Below are 27736 nucleotides of genomic sequence, written 5' to 3'. Positions count from 1 at the left end.
AATAAAAAAATAAATTTTTACGTATCGATTTGCAGGCGAAGCTTGCGTTGCGTTATTTTGTAGCTAGGATTGGTAATTTCCACAAATAATTCGTCGCTTGGTCCTTCGTTGTCTGTGCCTCGGCCATTCTGGCTCTCATTTCTCTCGATTATCCAGCAGAATCGTAAATTTATGATTAGCTCCGCAATAGGATTCTTCCGCAGAATTATTCCGCGTGCCGCAGATTAATCGGTGAAACCAATTCTAGTTGATTCAAATCATGTGGCGGGAAATTTATCACAATCCACGAAATGACCGTTTAAAGTCCGTTGCAATTTACAAGAGGCAAGGAGCTCCGTGAATTGTTATCGTTCGATCGATCGATGATATTTGTCAAAATAAAATGATTCATCCAGTATACTGTACATTGCTCGCAGAATCATTTGTACGGTTTTGATTTACTCTTTGCAGTCGAATCGTTTATTCGAACCTTTCTTAAACTTTTGTTTTACTTGTGTACGTCGCACAATTGAGCAACTTGGTGTAAAAATCGTCGAATTCTTGATAGAAAATAGAGATGATTTTTTAAAACGGACAAAATATAATCCATACAATTGTTAACCTTCCAATTCTATTATTAAATAATGTTCCTGTTTGAGATCGTGGACTGTATAAATAAAAATATGTATAAATTAACAATGTCTTTGATTCACAATTATTAAGAAAAGGTTCAAATACAATAGAATCGTAATGAATGAGCGGCCATTATGAGATCTTTAAGGAAATTACGATATCATTGATCGCCATTTCCTGCAGAGTGCGAGAGTTGAGAAAAACTATTATTATGTTTTAAGCAAATACATAACGCCCCTGCAATTATATTAACTGCAAGGGGCTTTTGGGTTTGAGCGTTGATTAAAGATTGTGAATAAATTACGTAAAACAAGACCAAAGAGCGTTGAAAACAACGAACAAGAACTAGAGAGCACAATTGCACGAACTAGCACGTTGGCGGTCAGAACAAGACTCGGGAGATGGCCACGGTCTTGGCCGCCACGAGGTTTCGACCGGCAGTTAGAAGGATCGATGCGCGCGCCTGTCAATCATGTGCAGATGCCCAAAATCGTCATTCGGCGCATTGCGCAGTGAACGGGGCCAGCTATCCTTCTCGAGCACAAAGTGTGCCCGAGAGGTGCTGCTAATGAGACACGCGACGGCCAAGAAATGAGCTAATTCTTGAACAGTTCCATATTTTAATTATGAGAATAAATATCGTTTGTCGATGAATCTTTGACGCGTTGTTGAAACGTTAAAATCGGTACATTCGAAATCAGAAATAAGTTTTTAAATGCCCAAAATAGCGCCCGCGTACTTGTGAACGTTTATCGATCCTTGCAATTAAATTCTGTTGATCGTGCGACATATTGATGCACGAGCGACACGGATTTCTTGTTTTCGTGGTTTCTTTTGTCGTGGGTGCAGTGGTCATTACTTGGTACTTCAGGTATCCCCATAAAAAAAAAAAATTCCAGCGGTGTCTGGTGACTTAACAAGGTCATTATCTACAAGAGTACTTTTGCAAACGCGCTTGGAACGGGACAGAAAGTGCTTCTAAACATACCATCCTTCATCAGTATTTCGTCAACTATACAAAACGTGAAAAAAGATTTCATGTAAACGTTATGTTGTCGTTCGCAAATATTACAAGATTTTATGTCTAGAAGGGTAGCATCGCATTTTTAATATCGAGTCTTAGATTATATTATTCGCTAAAAAATATTGGGAATACAGAAAGGTTAATTGGAAATCCGACGTACTTTCGAGAAAAAAAATTCTTTACCGAAAATATACTCTGTGGCCGGAAGTGTTTCGATAACTTTTTAACGAAGCCTCAATCAACGAATTAATATCCTTGATTTTCGTCTTATTTTGGCCTCCAGAATCTCCCATTAAAATTTTTCTCACAGCCGGCCGAACACCCCGTATAAACAGAAAAAAACTAACACTCTTGCAACTTTTATTCCATTCGTGCTCGGTACAACCGAATTTTTATATCCGCGCGGTAACCACGTTTTCCAATTTTTTTTTTTTTTAGAGGCATCGGTACAATAGGAAAATCGTTGCCCGCGCAAACACATTTAGACGATTTTAATGAATCGAACCAATATGTGCAAACGGGAAATCGATGGGGCAAAACACGAAACGCTTTAAAACGAATTCCGCGAACCGGCGCAAGTATGGAAATACATACTCGCCGTTTTATTGCAATTAAGTAAATCGAATAATTTTACCGAATAACCATCTCGATTTAATACGTTTAATGCGCCGCTACGAGCCATAAAAACCGATGATGCTGCCTCCGATTTTATTATTTTAAAATTTTTAAATGCACTACCCCGTTGAACATTGTACGATAGAAAGTATGTTTGTCTTGCAATCGAAACTTTATGCGAAACACTGAATTCAGTACTCGATTGCATTTGAACGAGACCTCTGGCAGATATTCAATTACCGAGTGCTTTATAATAAAGGAATATTCGTTTGAAATGTTTCAAGAAAAAACGGGCAAAATGCAATAATTTCGTGATTTTATAAAATTATTAATTATTCTTCGTGACGCGTTCAGACACAGTAATTCACGATAATGTTAATCTATCGTTGTGTATAATAGTACAATGGGAGTTTTCGTTTTTAGAAGAATTATAGATAAGTAATTTGACAAAATGACGACCTTCTGTTGGCAAAATATCGGCTTTTTTATATTTATCTTAAATAAATTTGAATTTTTAAAATACTATCAGACTTGTAATATTCATGGCTATACATACTCGAATATAGTTTCCTCGGTTAAGGTTATGTTTGCGCGATAACTTCTTGACCAGGTGTCAGGGCAATTAACTTATTTTAGTAACAATCGATACGTTTTGTTCGTCCAGTACGTAAGAACCCTATTATTTATTTTTCTTTATTTTTGTTTCCTACAATTTTCCCACTCGTATCCCACTGTAAGATACAGGGGTGTTCGGCCACCTCTGGGAAAAATTTTAATGGAGGATTCTACAGGCCAAAATGAGACGAAAATCAAGAATACTAATTTGTTGATGGAGGCTTTGTTAAAAAGTTATTAACGTTTAAAGTTTCGCATGCGCAGCTGTTCCCAGATTCCCGTCTCACAAATGGAACTCTAAACATTAATAACTTTTTAACGAAGCCTCCGTCAACAAATTACTATTCTTGATTATCGTCTTATTTTTGCCTCTAGAATCTCCCATTAAAATTTTTCCCATGAATGGCCGAACACCCCGTATAATTGAATTTTTTTCTCGAAAATGCGCAGGATTTCGGGGGTATGTCTATTCAACAAAAATTATTGTAATTGAACCCCGCGACCGAAAATAATTTTTCCAGAACGATTTGCAATTTTTTTCTTTCCGTCGAAAAATTTCACACATTCTCGAATTTTTTTCTAGAAAGTGGATAGGATTTCGGGGGTATGTCTATTCACCAAAAATTATTGCAATGGACCCCTGCGACCGAAAATATTTTTTTTTAGCGATTAGAAATTTGTTTTGGAAGAAGAATATTTCTGGTCACTGATCCAGACATTATATTTTCAGTAATGAATTTTTTTCTCGAAAGTACGTAGGATTTCGGGGGTATGTCTAATCAGCAATAATGATTGTAATTGACCTCAGCAACCGAAAATAATTTTTCCAGAATGATTTGAAATTTTTGAATTTTATTGTTAATAACTTTTTAACGAAGCCTCAATCAAGAAATTGATATACTTGATTTTCGTCTTATTTTGGCCTCCAGAATCTTTCGTTAAAATTTTTCCCAGGTATGGCCGAACATCCTGTACATTCCGATTATGTTTTTATTTTCATGTTCCTATATTCATTTATGCACTCTTATACGTGTGCAAGAAATGCATTAAAGAAAGATAAACCCGTAACGAAAACAAGATATTACTTTTGATCGTTAAAGAAGCAATAAAACGTGCCTCTGGCATCTAGTTTCAATATTTATAACTATGTCTGATGCTACAAACCAATGATAGTAGTAACTCTAGAAGGTTGTAAAGTAAGTTTTAATAAGCTTTGATATCTACGATAACAGCAATCAGCGCGCGTACTTAAAACGATAAGTATCGAGCAAACTTTAAACTAATAATTTATCAATGACGTAAGTAAACAAATTACAGATTAGAAAAGCTAGTCCAGAGAGATGGAAAACTAACGAGCACAATCTTAAGAGACAACTTAACTAAACTCAAAAAATAAAATAAATTTCCTTTTCTATTGCATTCGTTATTGCTCCTAATACTAAGCAAATTACATACAGGGTGTTCGGTCACCACTGGGAACAGATTTTAATGGGGGATTCCAGAGGTCAAAATAAGACGAAAATCAAGAATACCAATTTGTTAATGGAGGCTTCGTTAAAAAGTTATTAACAATTAAATTAAAAAATTTGAAATCGTTCTAAAAAAATTATTATCATTTGCAGGGGTCAATTACAAGGATTTTTGGTCAAAAGTCATAGCCCCGAATTCCTACTCAGTTTCGAGAAAAAAATTCGAGTATGTGCCGAAATTTTTCGGTGAAATTGAAAAATTTCAAATCGTTTTGGAAAAAATATTTTCAGTCACAGGGGTCAGTTACAAGTATTTTTGGTCAAGAGACATACCCCCGAAATTCTACGCCCTTTCGAGAAAAAAATTCGAGAATTTGTGTATCGACGGGGGAAAAAAAATTTCAAATCGTTTTGGAAAAATTATTTTCCGTTGCGGGGCTCAATTAGAATCATTTTTGGTGAATAGACACACTCCCGAAATCTTGCGCGTTTTCGAGAAAAAAATTCAGTACGGGGGGAACTTTGAACGTTAATAACTTTTTAACGAAGCCTCCATCAACAAATTGGTATTCTTGATTATCGTCTTATTTTGGCCTCTAGAATCTCCCATTAAAATTTTTCCCATGGATAGCCGAACACCCTGTATATTGAAAGTGAAGGAAATTGGCATTTAATTTCCCAGAACTTTGGTGTACTTTCTGGAAAAGTGGTTCTATAGTTTTACTGATTCTTTGTAATTGTCGTCGGATTTTAATAAGTGGTATCTTTCTTTTCAGAATATTCGCACGAACACGTGGTAATCGTGGTGTTAACACGCTCAATTCGAAGAAAATTACCGTCTGAAAACGTTCACTTAGAACCGTCGCGCTGGAATAACTCGCTCGTACGTTTCAACCCATAGTAGAAAATGTGGATATGGAAATTCTCAATACTCTGGTCTATCTACAATGAAACGGCTTTGTTCGTAGAATAACTTCAGTTTAATTTTATTCGTGGCGCTTTAAAGCTCGCGGTTAGCGAACGCCTCTTAATTATAAATTCATGAATTCGTTAACATCAGGCTAAAGCCAATTAACTGCTTACTATCGCATCTGTGTTTTACTAACACGATTAATTAAAACAACACTCGGAAGAAAAAAATTAATTTCTTTTCTTACGAATTACATATATGTATGTGTAAATAATTGAATTCTCAGTAATTCGAGCGAACTTAGAAAATAACGAAATCTACTTATTTCTTAAATTAACAGACACGAATACGTCACAATTTCTTCCAACGTGTCAATTAAATGCCATTGTATTTGAAGATAATAATCATGTACACGAAACAATCTTTTCATTAATGAAATAATTAAAATATTTACAGTGTATTTTACTCTTTCTTTATCAGAGAAAAATTATACGAAAATCTAGGATTTTCAAAGGTTGTTCGAGGTCAGAAATAAAAGAAATAGTTCGAATATTTCGTACCATTGTATTTGCCAGAATTTTTTATTGATAAAACCTCATAAAATGTTGAATATAATTTTTGTGCGTAAGAATGCAGTTTCCAGTTTTATGAATTAATCGTTCCAAAACAATCAATAACAATCGAAACAAAACAATTCGAAATATTTTTTTTATTTCTCAGAACCATTGCGTTAGATACAGTCAGAATTTGTCTTAACACGCATTTTCATGGGATATAAAATATTATAGTTTCCATTAAAAAAATTTAAATAACATTCTCGTTCCTCGAAAAATATCGCAAACGTAAAAAATTGACATTCGTTACTACGTTGCGTGTATTTATCATTTATGAGGAAAACAGTAGCTGGGTATCTGTGTGAACACCCTGTATAGTAGTTTACGTACCTCGTGCTCTTGCACGTTCTCGTTACGCCTTTACCGACAAATTTATGGCGATACCGAGTATTTGGATGGAATAGCAGATGGAACGATGAGACTTTCCCCGTCCACTTCTATCACTATATTTACAAACGTGTACAGACACAGCCTCGAATAATCTAACTTATACGAATGCTGAAACTTGTATGTTTCACTGTAATTGGCGTTGATTGAAGTGCCAACAGAGTTTGGCAGAAATTGCCTAGGGACGTCAAAATTCGTATTTGTGTACACTCCGGTGTGGACGAAGCAGATTTAGCATAAAAAAAAAAGTCGACTTGAATGAACTTCCGTGCTGCTCATTAAGCAATTGAAAAAACAATAAAAATGACTAGATCGAGCAGTGTATCAAAAACAGTACGTGAATTTCGTTCCTTGGGGTTAATTGGTTCTCGAATTTTATACTCCAAACTTAGTTTTATAATTGTTGGATTTATGGGGCTTCACAAAATTAACAACACTCTGATAAACAGTTCAATATATGTATATATATTTGTTTCTACAATGGGCCATGTAACCACACGCGTTCATTCGACCATCGACCAAAAACCACTGCCTTTGTTCTCGGGCCACGCATCCGGCCCCGGCAACCGACTCGCCCCGAAGGCTCCCGAGCCTACCCGAATCGCGCATCGGAAGACGTGCAGTTGCACCGCGCTCCTTTGTTCCAACAATAATCTTCAACCAACTATAATTATCTGTAAAGTGAATAATCTTATTAGTAGGAAAGAAGCTTGTATTAATAAATTGAATAAGATTCTACAAAAGATAATAAGTTGCTTAATATTAGCGAAAAACAACCAAATAAACGGAGTTCGTGGAACAGAAAATTGTTTATTTATTTTTCCGTTCTCTTTCGTAAAAAGTGTGCTCTAATGGTAATACAAAATGTAATTTATTCGGGTCTGATAAACCATACAGCGTAATTGCAGAGGTAGCGAAGGAGAGATGTTTAGTTTAAAAAGTATTTGAACTGTATTTTTTTATTTTTATTCCGTCACCTATTTCCAATAGACCCGATCAGGTAACAGTGAAAAACATTTAGAGAGAATGGAATCTAAACAAATATTTTAGAAGACCAAAACTTTGATTTTAGACATTTTCTGCTAAAATTTATGTTTCACGAGACAAGTTTATTTCATTTAATATTTCAATTTCGAGAATTAATTGTTTCAGTTTCATGGTGAAAAGTCCTGTCGTCCATACAATATGGATGACGTGCCATCCAAGGTGTTAGCGTTGATGTTCCGGCGGAATTAATACTCGATAGATTATTTACGAATTCAGAGAATTTTAATAGAATTTGCTGCAAATTATCCTCTCTCGATTACTAAATTTATACAGTTCGAAAATGTAACTTTATCGCGGTATATTCGTATTTAAAAAAATACAGGATGAATATTTTCATATCCTGGATCACAATTATTTTTAAACTCATTATTAGATCGAGTCATAATATATATGGACGAGGCTTCAGTTAGTCTTTTGCCAGTGTTTTGTGTGATACACGTTACGTGAAACTGTTCTTTTTAACCTCGGAAATTTTACATTTTTCACATTTTACAAGGAAGGAATTGATAAACTGCCAGGAAGATGGGAGAAGGTTATAGATAATAGCGGTGAATACGTAATAAATTGATAGAATTTTGTTATTCAATGAGAGCAATATAAATGTCTGATAGAAAAACGGAAGTTACTTACGACTCGACCTAATAACTGCTTAAGATCATTTGGATTGTTCGTTTGTACACCTGATAATAAAGACAAAATCGATCTTGATGGGAAGAATTCCGCGATACGCGATAACGTTACTTTGCCCGTTATACGACGGAAATGTTCCATCAACAGGCTACGATTCTTCGACGAGATTTCATCGAGATATATACTTTTTTCTTATCGCCAGGTTTCGTAATACGCTGAAATTCATTTTGTTTCAGGGGTACGAGGGTTCCCTGCTGAAAGTCACAAGTAAAAATGGGAAAACAGCGTCGGTGAGTCATTATAATTTTTTTCCCCCCCCTCTTAAATTACCAGTCACGTTTCGCGATATCTTTTCACGCGCTTTTAACGCGACGATGGATCTGTCCTGGATCTCTATACGCGAAAGGTTAGCCGAAAAGAGAGAGCAACATCGAACCATAGATTCTTCGAAAAAATACAATTCCCTTTTACGATTCGAGGAGCTTTTCCATCGAGCGGGAACAGGTCGAGAAAGTCTCGGGATTCGCTGGCGGTTGTTTGCCCGGTAAGGAAACAGATGGGAAAACTAGCGAACGGGAAGTTTCAATCAAATTCTTCCCCCCGATCCAGCCAAGTTTGCATGCTTTCGATCATTTTTTGTTCTTTTTTTTTTTTTGTTCCGTCGGAACGGAACAAAAATTTCTTTTCTTAGTTTTCGATACTTCGACGCGTACAAATTTTTTCCTCCATTTGCGTTATTACCTTACTATCGGGTTTTCTCGTTTTTTTAATACTTCGACGCGTACAAATTCTTTCCTCCGTTCGCGTTATAAACATACTATCGGCTTTTCAGGATCAACAATTTATCGATATTCCCCGTGAATTCTATTCGCGTTTTTTATACTCGTTCATTTTAAAGAAAGTTCACACGTTGTATACTTTGTTTCACTTTGAGTTAATTCTTTTCGTCCCGTAGAAGATTTCAGGAAAGTCATTAAAGAATAATCTTTCTCTAATGATACATAAAAACGTTGATCCGCGGGCGTTGCTTTACTTACGGAACTTTGCTTTAAAATTTAATACACAGGAAACAATTATAATCGAATTTCTCCCCAACTTTTCTGTAGGGCGTCGAACAAAATTACGAAAAATCGAAATTCCGCGAATATTTGAAAAGTTGTCGCTTAACCTCGTAAAGTGAGAAAAACCACATAAAAGTGGTCCAATTTTCAAACGACCATAACTTCTACAATAGCGAATATATTTCAATGAAATTTTGGAGGGAAGTAGAGCTCATGGGTACCTACAACAAAGTGCTAAACAACTTTTCAGTAGCGCGCCAGACAAATTTATTAAAAATCATAAACGAATTTTTAAGAAAAATCGACCGGGTAGGTCCACAAATTTTTCGACAAAATTAACAAATTTCAAATCGTTCTGGAAAAAATATTTTCAGTTGCAGGGGTCAATTGCAAGCATTTTTGGTCAAAATACATACCTCCGAATTCCTACGCAGTTTCGAGAAAAAAATTCGCGAAGGTGTGAAATTTAACGACAATATTCAAAAATTACAAATCGTTCTGGAAAAATTATTTCTGGTTGAGAGGGTCAATTACAATCATTTTTGGTCAATAGACATACCCCCAATATCCTACCCATTTTCGAGCAAAAAATTCGCGAAGGTGCGAAATTTTTCGACAATATTAACAAATTTCAAATCGTTCTGAAAAAATTATTTCTGGTTGAGAGGGTCAATTACAATCATTTTTGGTCAATAGACATACCCCCAATATCCTACCCATTTTCGAGCAAAAAATTCGCGAAGGTGCGAAATTTTTCGACAATATTAACAAATTTCAAATCGTTCTGAAAAAATTATTTCTGGTTGAGAGGGTCAATTACAATGATTTTTGGTCAATAGACATACCCCCAATATCCTACCCATTTTCGAGCAAAAAATTCGCGAAGGTGCGAAATTTTTCGACAATATTAACAAATTTCAAATCGTTCTGAAAAAATTATTTCTGGTTGAGAGGGTCAATTACAATCATTTTTGGTCAATAGACATACCCCCAATATCCTACCCATTTTCGAGCAAAAAATTCGCGAAGGTGCGAAATTTTTCGACAATATTAACAAATTTCAAATCGTTCTGAAAAAATTATTTCTGGTTGAGAGGGTCAATTACAATCATTTTTGGTCAATAGACATACCCCCAATATCCTACCCATTTTCGAGCAAAAAATTCGCGAAGGTGCGAAATTTTTCGACAATATTAACAAATTTCAAATCGTTCTGAAAAAATTATTTCTGGTTGAGAGGGTCAATTACAATCATTTTTGGTCAATAGACATACCCCCAAAATCGTACCCATTTTCGTGCAAAAAATTCGCGAAGGTGCGAAATTTTTCGACAATATTAACAAATTTCAAATCGTTCTGAAAAAATTATTTCTGGTTGAGAGGGTCAATTACAATGATTTTTGGTCAATAGACATACCCCCAATATCCTACCCATTTTCGAGCAAACAATTCGCGAAGTTGCAAAATTTTTCGACAATATTAAAAAATTTCACATCGTTCTGGAAAAATTATTTTTGGTTGAGAGGGTCAATTACAAGAAACCGTGTTGTAGGAGGGCTGCCTGTATTTGCTATATTTAATAGGGTATATTGATTATATTAAAAATCGTCAAGGATCCCGGCGGCGAATAAATATTCCCGCGAAATTCAAACGGGCTAGCGGGGAATGCAATTTGCCGCTGCGACGAAGGAGTAATTAGAACAAACGAATGGTGGCTGAAACTGTCTCGTATCGATTCGTGCCGAACAGTGCCAGTGACCGAGGGTCGATGGAGGCCCGATCGCACGAAACGCGACGTTCCGACTGTGTTTCGTTGATTTCGTCTAATGTTTCCGTGGAGCTAACGCGTCATTAGAATTTCCAATCGTACGTGTGTGTGTGTCTTTTTTTTTTTTATTTTGCGTTGGGTAGCCGCTGGAACAAGGTCCGATCTATCGCGAACGCGTCGAAGCCTCTGGTCAAATTCGCTCTGCGTCGTAACGTCAATTGAGATTCCTCGAGCGAGTGTATTCCTTTCCCCGATAGACATCCACCCCGTTGTGTTATTTTAGAAACCACGGGACACTGCAGTTGTGTATTTAATATTATATTTGAATAACGTCGAAACATTAACAACGACTCTATCTTCACACGTCTTCTCCCACCGGATGCTCGCTTAAGAGTGACCAGTGTCTAATACATCGCTCTCTCGTTCACTCTTCTACCGTAATGTATACAAATCATTCAGGCCATACACTCGTGTCACACTCATCTCTCCATACGAAACATCACTAGCTTCGTATCATGCTTTCTAGCATTCTACGACAACCAGTATGTACCCACAATGGGCAAGGAGCAGAAGTGCCACGAGTCTTCCCACTTCTTTTAGCTTCTCCATGGCTTTAGGATTTTCCCGAACATACAACATGACGATTTCCATTCAATATTCATGCAATTTTGTCGGTGCTTTCTTGACCACGTATCATTCGATCAATTTTGCTTTTATTTAAAAAATTTCACATCGTTCTGGAAGAAATTATGTTCGGTTTCGAGGGTCAATTACAATCATTTTTAGTGAATAGACACACCCCCGAAATCCTACCCAGTTTCTACAAAAAAATTCGAGAAGATGTGAAATTTTTCGGGGGAAAAGAAATTCTTCAAATCGTTCTAAAAAAATTATTTTCGGTTGCGGGGGTCAATTACAATCATTTTTTGTGAACAGACATACCTCCGAAATCCTACCCAGTGTCTACAAAAAAATTCGAGAAGATGTGAAATTTTTCGGGGGAAAAGAAATTCTTCAAATCGTTCTAAAAAAATTCTTTTCGGTTGCGGGGGTCAATTACAATCATTTTCGGTGAACAGACATACTCCCGAAATCTTGCGCATTTTCGAGAAAAAAATTCGAGAAGATGTGAAATTTTTCGGGGGAAAAGAAATTCTTCAAATCGTTCTAAAAAAATTATTTTCGGTTGCGGGGGTCAATTACAATCAATTTCGGTGAACAGACATACCCCCGAAATCTTGCGCATTTTCGAGAAAAAAATTCAGTACGGGCGGAACTTTAAACATTAATAACTTTTCAACGGAGCCTCGATCAACAAATTTTCATCCTTAATTTTTATTTTATTTTGGCCTCTAGAATCTTCCATTAAAACATCCTGTATAAAATGTACATTTTCCTGTTTCAAATACGAGGAATATAAAGATACGATAATCTTCTTATATTTTTGTTCGTATTGTTCGATGCTGTTTTCGGTTGCGTTATTTGAAAAATCGCGAAATAGGCAGAAGCACGATCGAACTATGCGAAGCGAACGCAGAGGAGGACAGGCAGGTACGTTAATACTTTAACGGGGTGGAGATTTTATAGCGTCAACGGTACAACATTGTCGCGTGCGCTGGTTCCACTGGCGGCGCATAAATTAATGTTATCTCACAGGATTATATACCTGGCCCGAGCCGGCACGATGGCTTCCGCGGGGCTATAAAATTGACGTATTTTTTTGCCCCGCGGAATCGATTAGATGTTTTCCCGTGTTACGTGAGTCACGTAACGTCGTTGAGGCGACCGGGAACTTCGTTTTTCTTCGTTCCGTGTCAGCCAACGCGCTCGCCTCCGCGACGTTATCGCGGGTCATTTATTTTTGGAATCGTTTCTCAAACAATATCGTTGTTAACACATTCGATGTGCTACGGAGTATGTATACGGAGTGTATTTCAAAAACAAAGAAAATTTTATGGTCGTCTCCCTGTATTTCCATAAATATTCTTTCATTTTTTTTCATTCGAAGCGTTCAAATCTTCGAAGAGATTTATTTGCTGTATATCGTGGTCACAAAACTGCGCGTATTTTCGCGAAGAATATTTATTTTATTAATTCTAAAAGTGTTGAGAATGTTGTTCCTTAACCCCCGTAAACTGAGAAAACCCCCATAAAAATGGTCCAATTTTCAAACGGCCATAATTCCTACAGTAGTGAATATATTTCAATGAAATTTTTTTCTAAAGTAGTGCTCATGGGTATCTACGAAAAAGTATTAAACGACATTTCCGTACAGCGTCAAAGAAATTTATTAAAAATCAAAATCTACAGGGGGTAGGTGCTGAAATATTTCTGCGGAATTGAAAGTTTCAAATCGTTCTAAAAAAAATATTTTCGCTTGCGGGGGTCAGTTACAATCATTTTTGGTCAATATATGTACGATGAAATTCTACGCACGTTCGAGAAAAAAATTGTTTACCGAAAATATAACTTCTGGCCAGACATGCCTCCTCGAAATTTCATGCGGATGGTTAAAATATCAGAATTTCCGAACGAATTGGAAGATTTCAATGTTTCAAACTGCAAACAACGTGTATTTCGGTGAAGAATATTTAGTGCTTCTAAGAATGTTGGAAAAGTTGTTCCTTAATCCTGTAAAGTGATAAAAATCTCGTAAAAATACATTGGATGTAAGATCTACTCGTATACCTCGTCTGTGGTAACACTACCTTTACTGTCGGTTACTTAAGCAATACAATTTCAAGTGGAATGAATCGTGCACACTTTTCAAGTGAACATTTCTGTACAATATACAATGAGCGGCACGATCAATCGAAGTTTCAACTCTGGGTCAGGAAGGCACTCTTTACTTATTGAACAACCCTCGTATTTGTGACGAAGGTGGCTATTTCGAGCACTTCCTTCGAAAATAAGCAACTCCAAACTACTATAAAAATGGCTATAACTTAGAACTAAATTAAATAGATCATACGTTTATCTGAATTGTTTTCATTATTTGCGTACCTTCGATCCATCACTGGTTATTTCGAAACTGTTAACAAAAAGCAAGTCAAACGCATTTTTTTTCAATAATATCAATTTCCTGACTACCGCTTTGTTAAAAAGTTATTAAAAAATTAAATTAAAAAATTTCAAAGCATTCCGAAAACATTATTTTTGGTTGCGAGTCAATTGCAATCAATTTTGGTGAATACACATACCCCCAAAATCCAACCCAGTATCGAGAAAAAAATTTGTTATCGAAAAATGAAATTTCACGTGTTTCACATCGCTCTGAAAAAATTATTTTCTTTTGCGGAGGTCAATTACAATCATTTTTGGTGAATAGATGTGTCCCCGAAATCCTACGTACTTTCGAGAAAAAAATTCAGGAAGGTGGACTTTTTCAACGAAATTGTAAAATTTCAAATTGTTCTAAAAAAATTCTTTTTAGTTGCGGGGGTCGATTACAATTACTTTTCGTTAATAGATATACTCCTGAAATCCTACCCATTTTCTAGAAAAAAATTTGAGAAGGTGTGAAATTTTTCGACAAAATTAAAGAATTTCAGATCGTTTTCAAAAAATTATTTTTAGATGCAAGGGTCGATTACACTCATTTTTAGTCAATAGACATACTCCCGAAATCCTACCCACTTTCGAGAAAAAAATTCAGGAATGTGGACTTTTTCAGCAAAATTGTAAAATTTCAAATTGTTCTAAAAAAATTATTTTTAGTTGCAGGGGTCGATTACAATCACTTTTCGTTAATAGATATACTCCCGAAATCCTACCCATTTACTAGAAAAAAATTCGAGAGGGTGTGAAATTTTTCGACAAAATTAAAGAATTTCAGATCGTTTTCAAAAAATTATTTTTAGATGCAAGGGTCGATTACACTCATTTTTAGTCAATAGACATACTCCCGAAATCCTACCCACTTTCGAGAAAAAAATTCAGGAATGTGGACTTTTTCAGCAAAATTGTAAAATTTCAAATTGTTCTAAAAAAATTATTTTTAGTTGCAGGGGTCGATTACAATCACTTTTCGTTAATAGATATACTCCCGAAATCCTACCCATTTACTAGAAAAAAATTCGAGAGGGTGTGAAATTTTTCGACAAAATTAAAGAATTTCAGATCGTTTTCAAAAAATTATTTTTAGATGCAAGGGTCGATTACACTCATTTTTAGTAAATAGACATACTCCCGTAATCCTACCCACTTTCGAGAAAAAAATTCAGGAAGGTGGACTTTTTCGACGAAATTTTGCAATTTCAAATTGTTCTAAAAAAATTATTTTTTGTTGCGGGGGTCGATTACAATCACTTTTCGTTAATAGATATACTCCTGAAATCCTACCCATTTTCTAGAAAAAATTCGAGAGGGTGTGAAATTTTTCGACAAAATTAACAAATTTCAGATCGTTTTCAAAAAATTATTTTTAGTTGCAAGGGTTGATTACACTCATTTTTAGTCAATGATTTTTTCGACGAAATTGTTTTCTTCTTCGTCGAAGATTTCGTGAAATTACCAGCGACCTATATTCCGAGTACTGCAGGCTAAAGAACTAAAAATACAAACGAATTAATTATAAATAAAGCCAACAAAATCGCAAGCTCATTTTATTCGTTGATTCGTTTACTTTGATGGGAACCAATTGATGTCGATTCCACGAAGCGATGGAGAACACGACGATGTAGAGTGCTTTGCCGTGATTCGCAAATGATTTCAGAAATTCTAGATTTTGCATCTTTTATATTCTATTCCTAGTGGAATTCCTGAACTCGCTCAAACAGAAACAACACTTTCCACTCTTTCGTTTTATGGATCCGTATGAATCTTGTCATTTAGCGTCGCTGATGCTGACTGACGAGACATTTACGGATGTCACTTTTCTACCAAGTTCGCGCATTTTTCTCTGTGCAAGTTTCACTTGTCTCTCGAGTTATCCGCGGAAAATCCGGTTGAGGATAGATGTCGTTCCACGGCCGGTGATACTAGCTGCATTGCTGCAAATACGAATCATGAATTCACAGAATTGTCCACCGAAAGGATATGCTCGATTTACAGTCAATTAATTATTCGTTAATATCTATCTGTTTCATAGCGTTCTGACCTTTCGCAAATAAATTCTGATTAATATCTCAATAACGAATAATAATACCTCGGACATTTTCCCGTCTTAAACAGACAAAAATGAAGATCCGCATTAGCCTCGAGACGGATCGATAATTATATGGATTATTATTTCTTATTACTATTTTTAATTTCCATATATTCTTTTATGGTTACTGAACCTATAATTAAATAATATGCACGTATTTTATTCGATTTAACGTTCTCGGAATGTAACTCGACCCTCGAACTTGCGGACGACATAATTTTGAAATATTTATTATTTGATTAAATATTTCAAAAACTATTGAAAATAGAAAAAAAGTGTCGAGTATGAAAAAAAGTTCAATTTTTTAACGAGCAATTACAGTGTCCGCGTAAAAGTGTCAACAATTTATAGGCGTCGATATTTAAAAAAAAAAGTTATTCGCGCCATTTTTGATTTAGTAACACTTTTATTCAGACTTTGTGTACCAGCTCCTTAAACACAAACCTTCGAAGTATTTAACTTGCAATTGGTCTGTAATAGGTCTAACCTAAAACAAAAACACATACCTATATTAGCATCATATTAAAGAAACTAAGCAATTAGTGAACCGATGAGAATCTATAAACTGGAGAAGCTACGAAATTTAGAAATATTCATACCTAAAGAAATGTACGAAATAGACACATAACGAGACAGTGAAAATGGCAATAAATCACAAATCAAATTATTCAAAAATATCGACAAAATAAAAATTATAATTAACCAAGAAACAGAATAAAAATTCTGAATGATCGAAAAATAATGACGGTCTATGGCAATAAATCACAAATCAAATTATTCAAAAATATCGACAAAATAAAAATTATAATTAACCAAGAAACAGAATAAAAATTCTGAATAATCGAAAAATAATGACGATCTATAAGTAATTTCTCATTAGGTAAAATTCTGTTATCGCATATGTGGTTAAAACGTCGAAACAACATCACGGACAATGTCAAAAAGAAAGTGCCAAACAGTCGAACAAAGTATCTCTGTGAAATGTTACGAGAATTCGAATAACAACACAGAATTGAAAATCATGTTCCCCGTCGATTTCACAAAAATTCAGGAAATATTCTAGGAACAAATATGAAGATGAACCAACACGGTAGTTCATTACCATTTTCACTTGATGATGATGTCAAAAGTCGAGAAAGACGAAAGAAACATCCATAATAATTAACAGACGGACGAAATCCAATTGACACCGTGCAATCAAATAAAAGAAACAAACAAATTTTCTACTGATACATATAAGTGAGTGGAATGGACTTACTACTTGTTGACATATAGTTACACGCGGTATTTCAGCGGTGGTCAGTAGTGGTCAACAGTTTCCACGAGTTCTCGCGAGTGGCCAGTAGTGGTCAGTGGCGTGTAGCGACCAGCGGCCAGTGTTGCCGGCGGTCGACGCGCCATCTTAGGTCAACTAGGTTAAGTTAGGTTAGTTAGTTTCTAGTCACAGGTTAGGGATTTTAGAATAAGTAGTTGGTAAGCTTAGATAATAAGACGCGCGCCTCGTAAGAAACAGAAGGAAGCGTTTGTTCAAGCTTTCCTCTCGGTATCGTCAGTTAGTAAAAGACGTGTAGCACGGAAGAATAAAGAGTTTTATTTAGTGCAGCAGTTTGCATGTTTATTCCTTCTGGGAGACAATACAAACCACTGCAGGCGGTCGCTAGTGGTCAGTAGTGGTCCCCAGAGGTCGCCAGTAGTCAGCAACGGTCAGTAGAAGCGGAGCGCAGGTCTACGACGTTCCGCCACGTCCGCCAGCCCAAAGTAGAAAGAGAGGGAGAGAGAGAGTGACCGGCAGTTAGGTTCAGGCAGAAGACTGAAAAGAGTGGGGAAGACCGTCTTTGGCGTGTTCACCAATCAATTAACAGTGAACCGTGCCTTCGCCCAGAAAATGAATATTCTACGCAAAATGGTATTAAAAACAATTATTTATACAACCCACGCTATCGAGCATTATTTTAACTATTGCCTGACGTTAATTAATAATTATTGCAAACAATGGGTATGAAAATATGGAGACATTCGAGGAGACTGAAAGTTTCTTTGAATTTCTGTCGAGAACCAAGGTCGTTCTGTCCTTTGTGCGATACTTTCTTTCGTACAAGTTTCAAAACTATATGTTGCAACGCCCAACGAAACACACGTTGATGCACACGAAGAGAAGTTGTGTATTTAGGATGGTAAATTTGGAAAATATTCAAGCATCGAGGGGCTTGATCCCGAAACATGCGAGAACAATTCTCGTGTCGGTCGATCGGAACGTTTTAAAAAAAAACTATTAATCGTTCTGGAAACATGATTTTCGAGACCTTTACTTGTTACGATATCTCTGAAAATGGCGACACTGGATAAAACATTTCTTCGTACGGGCCTGATTATGGGCCGAGGCCTTTAGCTGCTCGAGTTTACGACCTCGCTATATCGTCTCCCGTACTATACCTCGTCTGTGCCCCGATGCTAAACCGACGCTCGAGTTTGAAACAAGGAGCCTCTTTCAACAATTACACGTCTTTTCGCCGTAGACGCGGGATAAATACAATTTCCTCCAGGTTCCAAAAGTTGCTGTTTCTCGAGGAATCCCGGGCGTTCATTTCCTATTCTCCTTGCTTCCCCCCGAAACGAACAAAGTAAACTTTAAATAAAGGAAAAAATGAACCTCGTTCGCGAATTACACCAATTTGCGTTGCAACAGTGGGACAAATGGAATTTGTTCGTACCCGGGTAACGGACGAGCACAGGGTAAAAATAATTTATCCCATTTGCATGTACTTCTCGGAACTTTTATTCGTCGCGACGACGGACGTCTTCCTGAACGACACGAATAAACGAAATATCGCGAAAGGCGACTGCTCCACGATTCGAACTGTCGCGCGTCTTTTCTACGAACATTGGTCCCTCGAAAACGTCGCGGCAGTCGGCGACAGTGTAATTTTCCAACCCTTCGATTACGTGGAATTGCACGGCGAACAATACCGTTGCGACGACCACGCATAATCGCTCGTGTGCACTTTTCCACGGTCGAGCTCGCCGATATACGAATCTTATCCCTTTTGTGCAGGGTATCCGAAAAGGTCAGGGTCAAATTTATGGGGTCGAGCAAATGGGGGGAAAAAGTTGATATAATCTTACGTTCCAAAATGCTCTTTTTAAAAAAAACATTCAGAAATTTTTAACGATTGTCACGACAGTTGTGGAATATTTCAGAATAATTATAGAATTCTTATATTCGTATTGGAATAGGTGATTAACGAAAATAGTCGATTTTAGTCATCATTGAGAAATTGTTGAAACAAAAAAAAAAAAAAATATCTTCGTTGCTTGTTGGATCTTATTGTTTAATTCTGCTGAAAATGACAAAAATCAGTTGGTCGAAAGTATTAATTTTAATAAAGACGTAATTTCTTTCGATAAATAAAGTAATTTAAACGAAATTGGATCGCACCAAGCGATTTACAATGCCAAATTTAGGTGAATTTTAGATACAATTCAGGAATGACCTGTTTTCGATAATTAACTAATGTTTGATTTACAGTCGAATTTTATTTGCTGTTTGTGTTATTTATAGTTCTCGCTAAAGCAATAATACGATTTAAAGCATTAAGAAAAGAGGTAATTTTTACAGATTTTAAATAAGTCTATTTGTTACAATTTTATATTATCTCTGTTGTAATTGTTTTATGGTATTTCAATTTTTGTCGAGTTTCAAAACATTAGTTATTTATTTTACTAGTCTTGTTCGAGTGAAAGATTTTTGGAAAATAAAACGTATTCAAATAATATTCTATTTGATAATAAAAAATTATTCAAATTATTGCTTAGATTAAAATTGGAGCCACTAATTGTTTAATATGACTAAATTGCAGTTCGAATGAAAGTATACTAATGCACCAGTGAATTAACTATTCATTTGTATTTGTCATTTATTATTCACAATCAATTATACGTATCAATAGAAAATGGACACGTTAAATATACAATCATTCGGATCGATGCAGGGGAAGGTTTATCTTATGCATCCACTTCTGTGAGCGAAATAATTTAAATTCGGTGACAAGGAATAAGTAAACTTATTCTTTAATTTTATGATATGAAAACGACAGATTATACAATATTAATGTTTTGCTACATTTATCAAATTCATTTCTCGATGATACAATGTATAATTTTAGTTTCCTCTGTTTACTTAATGATCTAGTATCATTAACATTGTTTTTGTTTAACTTTACTTAAAGACAAATTACAAATGGGAATAATAACTTTGTATAAATGACCATTTTCCTTTTCTCATTATACAAGGTGTTCGGCCATTCATGGGAAAAATTTTAATGGGCGATTCTAGAGGCCAAAATAAGACGAAAATCAAGAATACCAATTTGTTGATGGAGGCTTCGTTAAAAAGTTATTAACAATTAAATTCAAAAATTTCAAATCGTTCTGAAAAAATTATTTTCGGCTGCGGGGGACAATTACAATCATTTTTGGTGAATACACATACCTCCGAAATCCTATCCACTTTCGAGAAAAAAATTCGAGAAGGTGTGAAATTTTTCGACGGGGGAAAAAAATTTAAAATCGTTTTGGAAAAATTATTTCCGGTTGCGGGGGTCAATTACAATCATTTTTGGTCATTACACATATCCTCGGAATTCTACGCACTTTCGAGAAAAAAATTCCTAATCGAAAATGTAATTTATGGCCAGAAATGTTGTCCGAAAATTTCATGCGGATCTTTAAAATGTCATAACTTCTGAACGGATTGAAGGATTTTAATTTTCAAAAATGCAAACGACGCGTATTTTAATCAAGAATACGTAGAAATCGCAAAAATATGCAAAAAGTTGATCCTTGACCCCGCAAAATGAGAAAAACCCCATAAAAATGGTCCAATCTTCAAACAGCCATAATTCCTACAATAGTGAATGTATTTCAATGAAACTTTTTTCTGAAGTAGAGCTCATAGGTACCTACAAAAAAGTATTGGCCAACTTTTTTGTAGGGCGTCAAACAAAATTATTAAAAATGAAAAACGAATTTTTAAGAAAAATCGGCAGGGCGTAAGGTGCCTAAATTTTTCAGGGGGAAAAAAAATTTCAAATCGTTCTAAAAAAATTATTTTCAGTTGCGGGAGTCAATTTCAATCATTTTTGGTCAATATATATACACCCGAAATCCTACGCACTTTTGAGAAAAAAATTCGAGAATGTGTGAAATTTTTCAACAAAATTAAAAAATTTCAAACCATTCTGAAAAAATTATTTTCGGTTGCAGGGGTCGATTACAATCATTTTTGGTCATTACACATTCCCCCGAAATCTTGGGCATTTCGGAGAAAAAAATTCAGTACGGGCGGAACTTTAAACGTTAATAATTTCCATCAACAAATTGGTATTCTTGTATTTTTCCCGATTTTGTCCTCTAGAAGTAGTGCAAGCCTACAGTGCTTCATTAAAATCAAAGTTAGAACGGCTACTACCATAATGGATGTGCGCGCAAGATGTAAATCATAAAAATCTGCAAAACTGTAGGAAGCAATTTTAAAAAATCGCATACCAATGGATTTGGAATAAAATGCTCGTCATATTTTGTCATTATGAAAATTTCAATAAAATGAAAAATTAAGTTAATAAATTTTTTTTTGTTATAAACAAATTTTATTTTTTTAAATTTTTTAACACCATATTATTGTACATAAGAAACCATCAACCTCGCCCATTAACAATTTTTTTGTATGTCTTTCCGTTTTCGAGATAGCCGTTTCGAGCCAAAACTTCAAGGGGTAGTTTCACCCCTTAAACTCGAGTTACCGCAGCTAAAAAAAAATACGTGTCGATTATTTTTGGCTGCTTTATAAGTGTACAAAGTTTCATCAAAATCGAAGCCGGACCGTTCGCGATGGTTCCTTGTGAGAGGAAGCCGAGTTTTGCTCATTTGCAACCCCAAAATTCCCACAAATATATTGTATTTCTATTCTGTATATTATATTAATATAAAAATTAATATCAGCCTTTTATTCAATATACACGTAAATATATTTATAAATTATGCTTGTAAACCTTATAACAAATACCACACTTCCGGAGTCTATAACTTATTTTTATAACCTCGAACGAGAAAACAATTACTCCAATATTTTAATAAGTGAATGCGTTGCATAGAAACCGATTATCAATTTTAATCGAGTAAAATTCCATCCAATACTGGAATTCAATCTCTTGCAATTTTAATGTGCTATTTATTCGTCATATTGGATCTAGTATATTTCGATCCCGTGAACGAGCTTTAATAAAATGAGCTCTCGCGATCCTGAATGACATAATTCCACGTTAAATGTTTCCGGTGTATTCGAGGAGTATTAAAATAAATATCTTGAAATTCGATGATCAGTATGACAAGACTTTCAGGTCAACGAATTTGTATTTTCATTCTCCATCATTTTCCATTCGAATGCATTTGAAAAGAAGAAACGATGACATTGAAATCTGAATAAATGACCTCAAAAAAGAAATTTTATTTATTATATTTGCTCTTTCGTGTAATTTAACTTTAAACAATTTTTTTCGCATAGCTATAAGCAGCAAAAATCTTTTAAGTATTCTCGTTAAAAAGATCCATTCTTTGTATGCATTTAGTCGATTACGAATAATTCAAAATCGATCGATTAATGTTTTTTTAGAAATTTCAAATCTTTTGCAACCATAAACATGTACTGATTCGTTGATAATGATGATACTTTCGTGGGCTGGATTAAAAGAATAGTGGATTAAACAGTTTGGCGACTTACGAAAACATCAAAGAAAGAAACATGAAAATTGATCGTTCTACGGACAGCGCATGAAAAACTATTAACCTACATATACAACCACCACGATGAACGTATTGATAAAAATGGGCGGGGCAAACCAGTATAATACGATGAGGATTTCCGTGCCCGATAAGAACTCTAGGAATGCAACGTGTCACGAAATGAAAATCACACACATACACGGTTTATCGCAAATTACGCTGGAACCAATGGAAGGAATCGATGTGTGCAGCAAGGGCAAAATATTGTGAACGATACTATACAAGATGGTGCCGGAGAGATACATGCAATCATAAAATTAAATTTTGACTACTGATAAGGACTTTGCAATTCTAAAGACCAAACAATAATTCTAAAAATTCATAATCTCAAAATAATTGTTACATAAGAATAATTATTTAATCTAAAATTAAATCCATATTTATTTCACTCAATAAATAAATCATAATTTATAATTAAAATAAACAAAAATAAATTAATCAAATTACTTAAAATATATTTATATTTTAAAAAATTATAAATATAGATTAATCTTAACATTTTGCAAATTGAAACTATTCGAACGATCGTTTCCAAGGAAATGACGCTTTTAAAAAAAAAACTGGCCAATTTTAAACAATTGTTTTAACATATTAGGACTTCATTTTTGACTCTTTCTTGTTTGTTTATTAATTGCGACGATTTTTCTAATACGAGGACCTTCAAAATCTATACAAAAATTTACATGAACGATTCTACAGGGAAAAATAAGACGAAAATCAAGAATACCAATTTGTTGATGGACGCTTCGTTAAAAAGTTATTAACGTTTAAAGTTTCGCTCGTACTGAATTTTTTTCTCGAAAGTGGTTAGGATTTCGGGGGTATGTCCATTGACCAAAAATGATTGTAATCGACCCTTGCAACTAAAAATAATTTTTTTAGAACGATCTGAAACTTTTTAATTTTGTCAAAAAATTTCACACCTTCTCGAATTTTTTCCTAGAAAATGGGTAGGATTTCAGTGGTAAGGCTATTGACCAAAAATGATTGTAATCGACCCCTGTAACTAAAAATAATTTTTTGAGAACGATCTGAAACTTTTTAATTTTGTCAAAAAATTTCACACCTTCTCGAATTTTTTCCTAGAAAATGGGTAGGATTTCAGGGGTAAGGCTATTGACCAAAAATGATTGTAATCGACCCCTGCAACTACAAATAATTTTTTCAGAACGATTTGAAACGCATGAAATTTCAGGGGAATCATTCATTCATGATCAGACGTTATATTTTCGGTAACGAATTTTTTTCTCGAAACCGGGTAGGATTTCGGGGGTATGTGCATTGACCAAAAATGATTGTAAATGACCTCCGTAACCAAAAATAATTTTTTCAGATCGATTAAAAATCTGTTAATTTAATTTTGTTAATAACTTTTTAACGAAGTCTCATTCAAGAAATTGATATTCTCGATTTTCGTCTTATTTTGGCCCCTAGAATCTCCCATTAAAATTTTTCCCATGGTTGTCGGAGCACCCTGTATAATCGAAGTATACCAATATGATAAACTATGAATGTACCAAGATATAAGGTTGGAAGTCCATTTGTTCGAAATTGCAGAAGCATAGGCAGCATTTACTTTAATTATACAGCGGGAAATTCTTTTGCCGCGCCATAATACGTTTCGTGTCGCGATAAAATTTATTTGCAAATACTATCAGATCTTTGGAATATAATTTTGCAGAACACCAGCGAACTCCATTCGGTTGCACGCGGACGGATTTCCCGCGAGTTCGAATTTATCAGATTTTGATTCTACGGGGACGATAAGAATTTATAGAAAACGGAGTATCTAGCTTCGGGATCGTGTGGCAAAGCCAGCGTTATCATAGAAATAAAACGAAGGCGAGACTTGGTCGGCAGATAGCCAGCCCACTGTTAAGTAAATTATCTAGTTAGACATGCATGGTTTTTCGAACTGTAAAATATTTATTGAAAGTTACGGTATAACAATTTCTCGTAGATTCTGTCCCTCGAGGTTATTTTATTTAGTAAATACACATTATTCTGAAATTAATAATAATAATAATAAGTATATACCTTCAATACTTACGATTCATAATAAACTAATCCATTTCGATCGATTTAATAAGTCGTACTATTAATACGCTTAATATGTGTTCAAAAATTTCTATATTATTATTTTATTTGATTTATTTGCTATTAAAGTTAAAACAGAAACGTTTAGACTATTTTATCGTATTGATAAACTGTGCTCGATTTTTGTTATTGTTAAACTTTCAACTACCGACGTGTAGCGTTGAGTGAAATTTTTGTATTTGAAATAATGTTCCACGACAGAATTTCGAAACGCCGTCCGCTGGAAACCCTCGGGTATTTTATTTTACTCGCGGTTCTAGCTTTGGATAAATGGAATCGCATCTCAGTTTCCTAGCAAACGTCTATCGAAGCGAAACCCCTGTATCGATTCTGGTGGCAAACGCGTGGAAATTTCTTCCTCAATGTCCCTCGAAAACTAGCACCATGAAAGGGCCGTTGAACGAGCGACTCGTTTCCTCATGAATTACAGGCTTCTCGAATCACGTCTGAGTAAACCGCCGTGGAACCTGCGAATCACAGCGAGCCATAGAGCCTATTCCGTTACCTTTAACCAACGAAAACTGATTTGTCCTTTGGAATATACAGTTTCCATCCCCTATCATAACATCCCACGTATTTCATTTTCACCGAATATTACGATAACCATAGGCGAACGACGACTACAGTTTTCATCGATCAATGGTCGTACATCTACCACTTACCAGTAAACACATTACCAGTAAATTGTGGATATTCATGCAACTTCATCATTAATAGAATCAAGTAGTAGCTTACCAGAGAGCAATCTCAACCCCTAAATATCATAGTTCATATCTTACACTAAGTATTTCTTATGTCTTTGTATATTAAGTGCATCTTGTAGTTTATTGAAAACTATCATGCCCCGTCTCAACTTCGCCCGACCTTGTGCAAAAGCAATTTATGACCAGACGATCGTCCTGACATAATATATCCGCGATAATGCAATTCTCTCGCGAGAAAGCGCTCGAGAAGCTTCGCCACCTGGCGGTAACATCGCAGTACTGCTACGGGCGAGGTATCGCGCGGGCCGAATATGCGCATGCGCGCGTAAGTAGACTGTCGTATACAGGGGTTACGTGGTCTGCCAAACAGTCGTACACATGAAATCTTTGCATATAAATTACATGTTAATAACGCGCTTCTGAGACATGCTACATAGCCTATGTACGTCCTAGAGTATGCAGGAATAACGTGTCAAAATTTGAGGAAGATCGGTTCAATAAGTCTTGAGTTTTACGCGAACATAAAAATCGGCTCTCTCTTTATATAATAATATAGATGTAAAGGTTCTTGTATAACTTGCAACTGTTAAATGTTCTTGTTGGACTTGAAGTGTCCTGATTGTGACTTGTAACGTGATTATACACTGATGTCAAATCAGAAGGCGATTCTATCAACCAATTGTTAAGGATTCTTAAGGAACCTTCACATGACGGGGTCTGTGATACGCGCGTGACTTCTCCGCCATTTTTTAGGATCAGGCCTTCGAGACATTTTTACTTGACGAATTACGTTACGGTCATTAACCCATTAGCTTACAATTACGTCTCAGAGACGCGATAAGTCTACCGGGGCAAACCTTGGTGTCGCTTTTGGCGCACTGAGGGTTGTACCGGGATGAGCGATCGCGGTCCCAAGGGGTAGGTAAATGGGCCCAAAGTGTGCTTAATGGTATGTAAATTTCTTTTGTAAAATAAGGTACATCGCCAGATCACCAAATCAAGTAATTTAAGTAGCAGTGAACCGAATGACGCGTCCTGTAAATTGTTGGGATTCCCAACACGGTGTAATAGATTAAGTATTCGCGGAGATATTTTTTAAACGATACACGGTTGTCAGTTTGACGTGTGCGTTCTGTTTGATTTCAGCCGGTGGGATTCGTGACTTTCCACACGAGGGCCGGTGCGGAGGCGGCGAAGCAGGACCTGCAGGTAATAGCCCCTTTCTCGGCGTTATCGAGAGAGAAAATGTCAGGCTCCTCGGTTCAACGCAAGAGCTCCCGAGGGCTCCCTTACAGTTAGCCATATTCTATATATATATATACATACACACGCGTACAAACATGGCCCACAATTCTATTTCCTATATTTTTTTTTTATATATTTTTTTTTTTTTTTTTTTTTTATACATATTATATAAAGTTACACCCTGCCTTAGATTCCAGCTGGCACGGGTTAATGCTACGTAGCTCTTTACCTATCAATTATATACACACGTACACACTTTCTCTTTTTGTGTTCTCTGTTTATATATATATATATAAATATATACATCTTCTGTTTCTGTTTTTACATTAGCTTCTTCCTCTATTACTTGGGTCGAACAGTAGTAAAATCCCTTTTGTATACGTACCAAGACCGTACTGTAATAACGCTGGTTGCACCGTGTGACATTATCGATATATGGTGTTGTTTTGCCTCCTGATAAGCGTGGACACCCCTACACTTTCCCATTTTCTCTCTTCCACCACCGTGTATCCGGGTTTCATATCTTACGTATGTATTTGTATAAGAGGTCAGATTTGATCTTATACGAATACATTTGTATATACCGCCAGGCGATGTACCTATATGATATACAGGGTGTTCGGCCACCCTTGGGAATAATTTCAATGGGAGATTCTAGAGGCGAAAATAAGACGAAAATCAAGAATACCAATTTGTTGATAGAGGCTTCGTTAAAAAGTTATTAACAATTAAATTAAAAAATTTCAAATCGTTCTAAAAAAATTATTATCATTTGCAGGGGTCAATTATAAGCATTTTTGGTCAAAAATCATACCCCCGAATTCCTACTCAGTTTCGAGAAAAAAATTCGTGTAAGTGGCGAAATTTTTCGGTGAAATTGAAAAATTTCAAATCGTTTTGGAAAAAATATTTTCAGTTGCAGGGATCAATTACAATCATTTTTGGTGAAAAGTCA

General features: G+C 35.5%; 1 protein-coding gene across 2 annotated transcripts in view; it reads left to right on the top strand.

Annotated features, from left to right (window-relative positions):
* LOC122402766 (protein couch potato-like) overlaps positions 1 to 27736 on the top strand; it is a 184307-nt gene that overhangs the window by 112931 nt on the left and 43640 nt on the right. For both annotated transcript variants that reach the window (XM_043405831.1, XM_043405830.1), the window contains exons 3-4: positions 8160 to 8213; positions 26683 to 26745. In XM_043405831.1, the coding sequence (XP_043261766.1) occupies positions 8160 to 8213; positions 26683 to 26745 (117 nt within the window). The remainder of the gene's footprint in view (positions 1 to 8159; positions 8214 to 26682; positions 26746 to 27736) is intronic.

This window comes from Colletes gigas, unplaced genomic scaffold (genome assembly GCF_013123115.1).
Source record: "Colletes gigas isolate AHSC1104 unplaced genomic scaffold, ASM1312311v1 Colletes_gigas_Sc00039, whole genome shotgun sequence".
NCBI lineage: Eukaryota > Metazoa > Arthropoda > Insecta > Hymenoptera > Colletidae > Colletes > Colletes gigas.
This window is presented reverse-complemented; position numbering and strand designations above follow the sequence as displayed.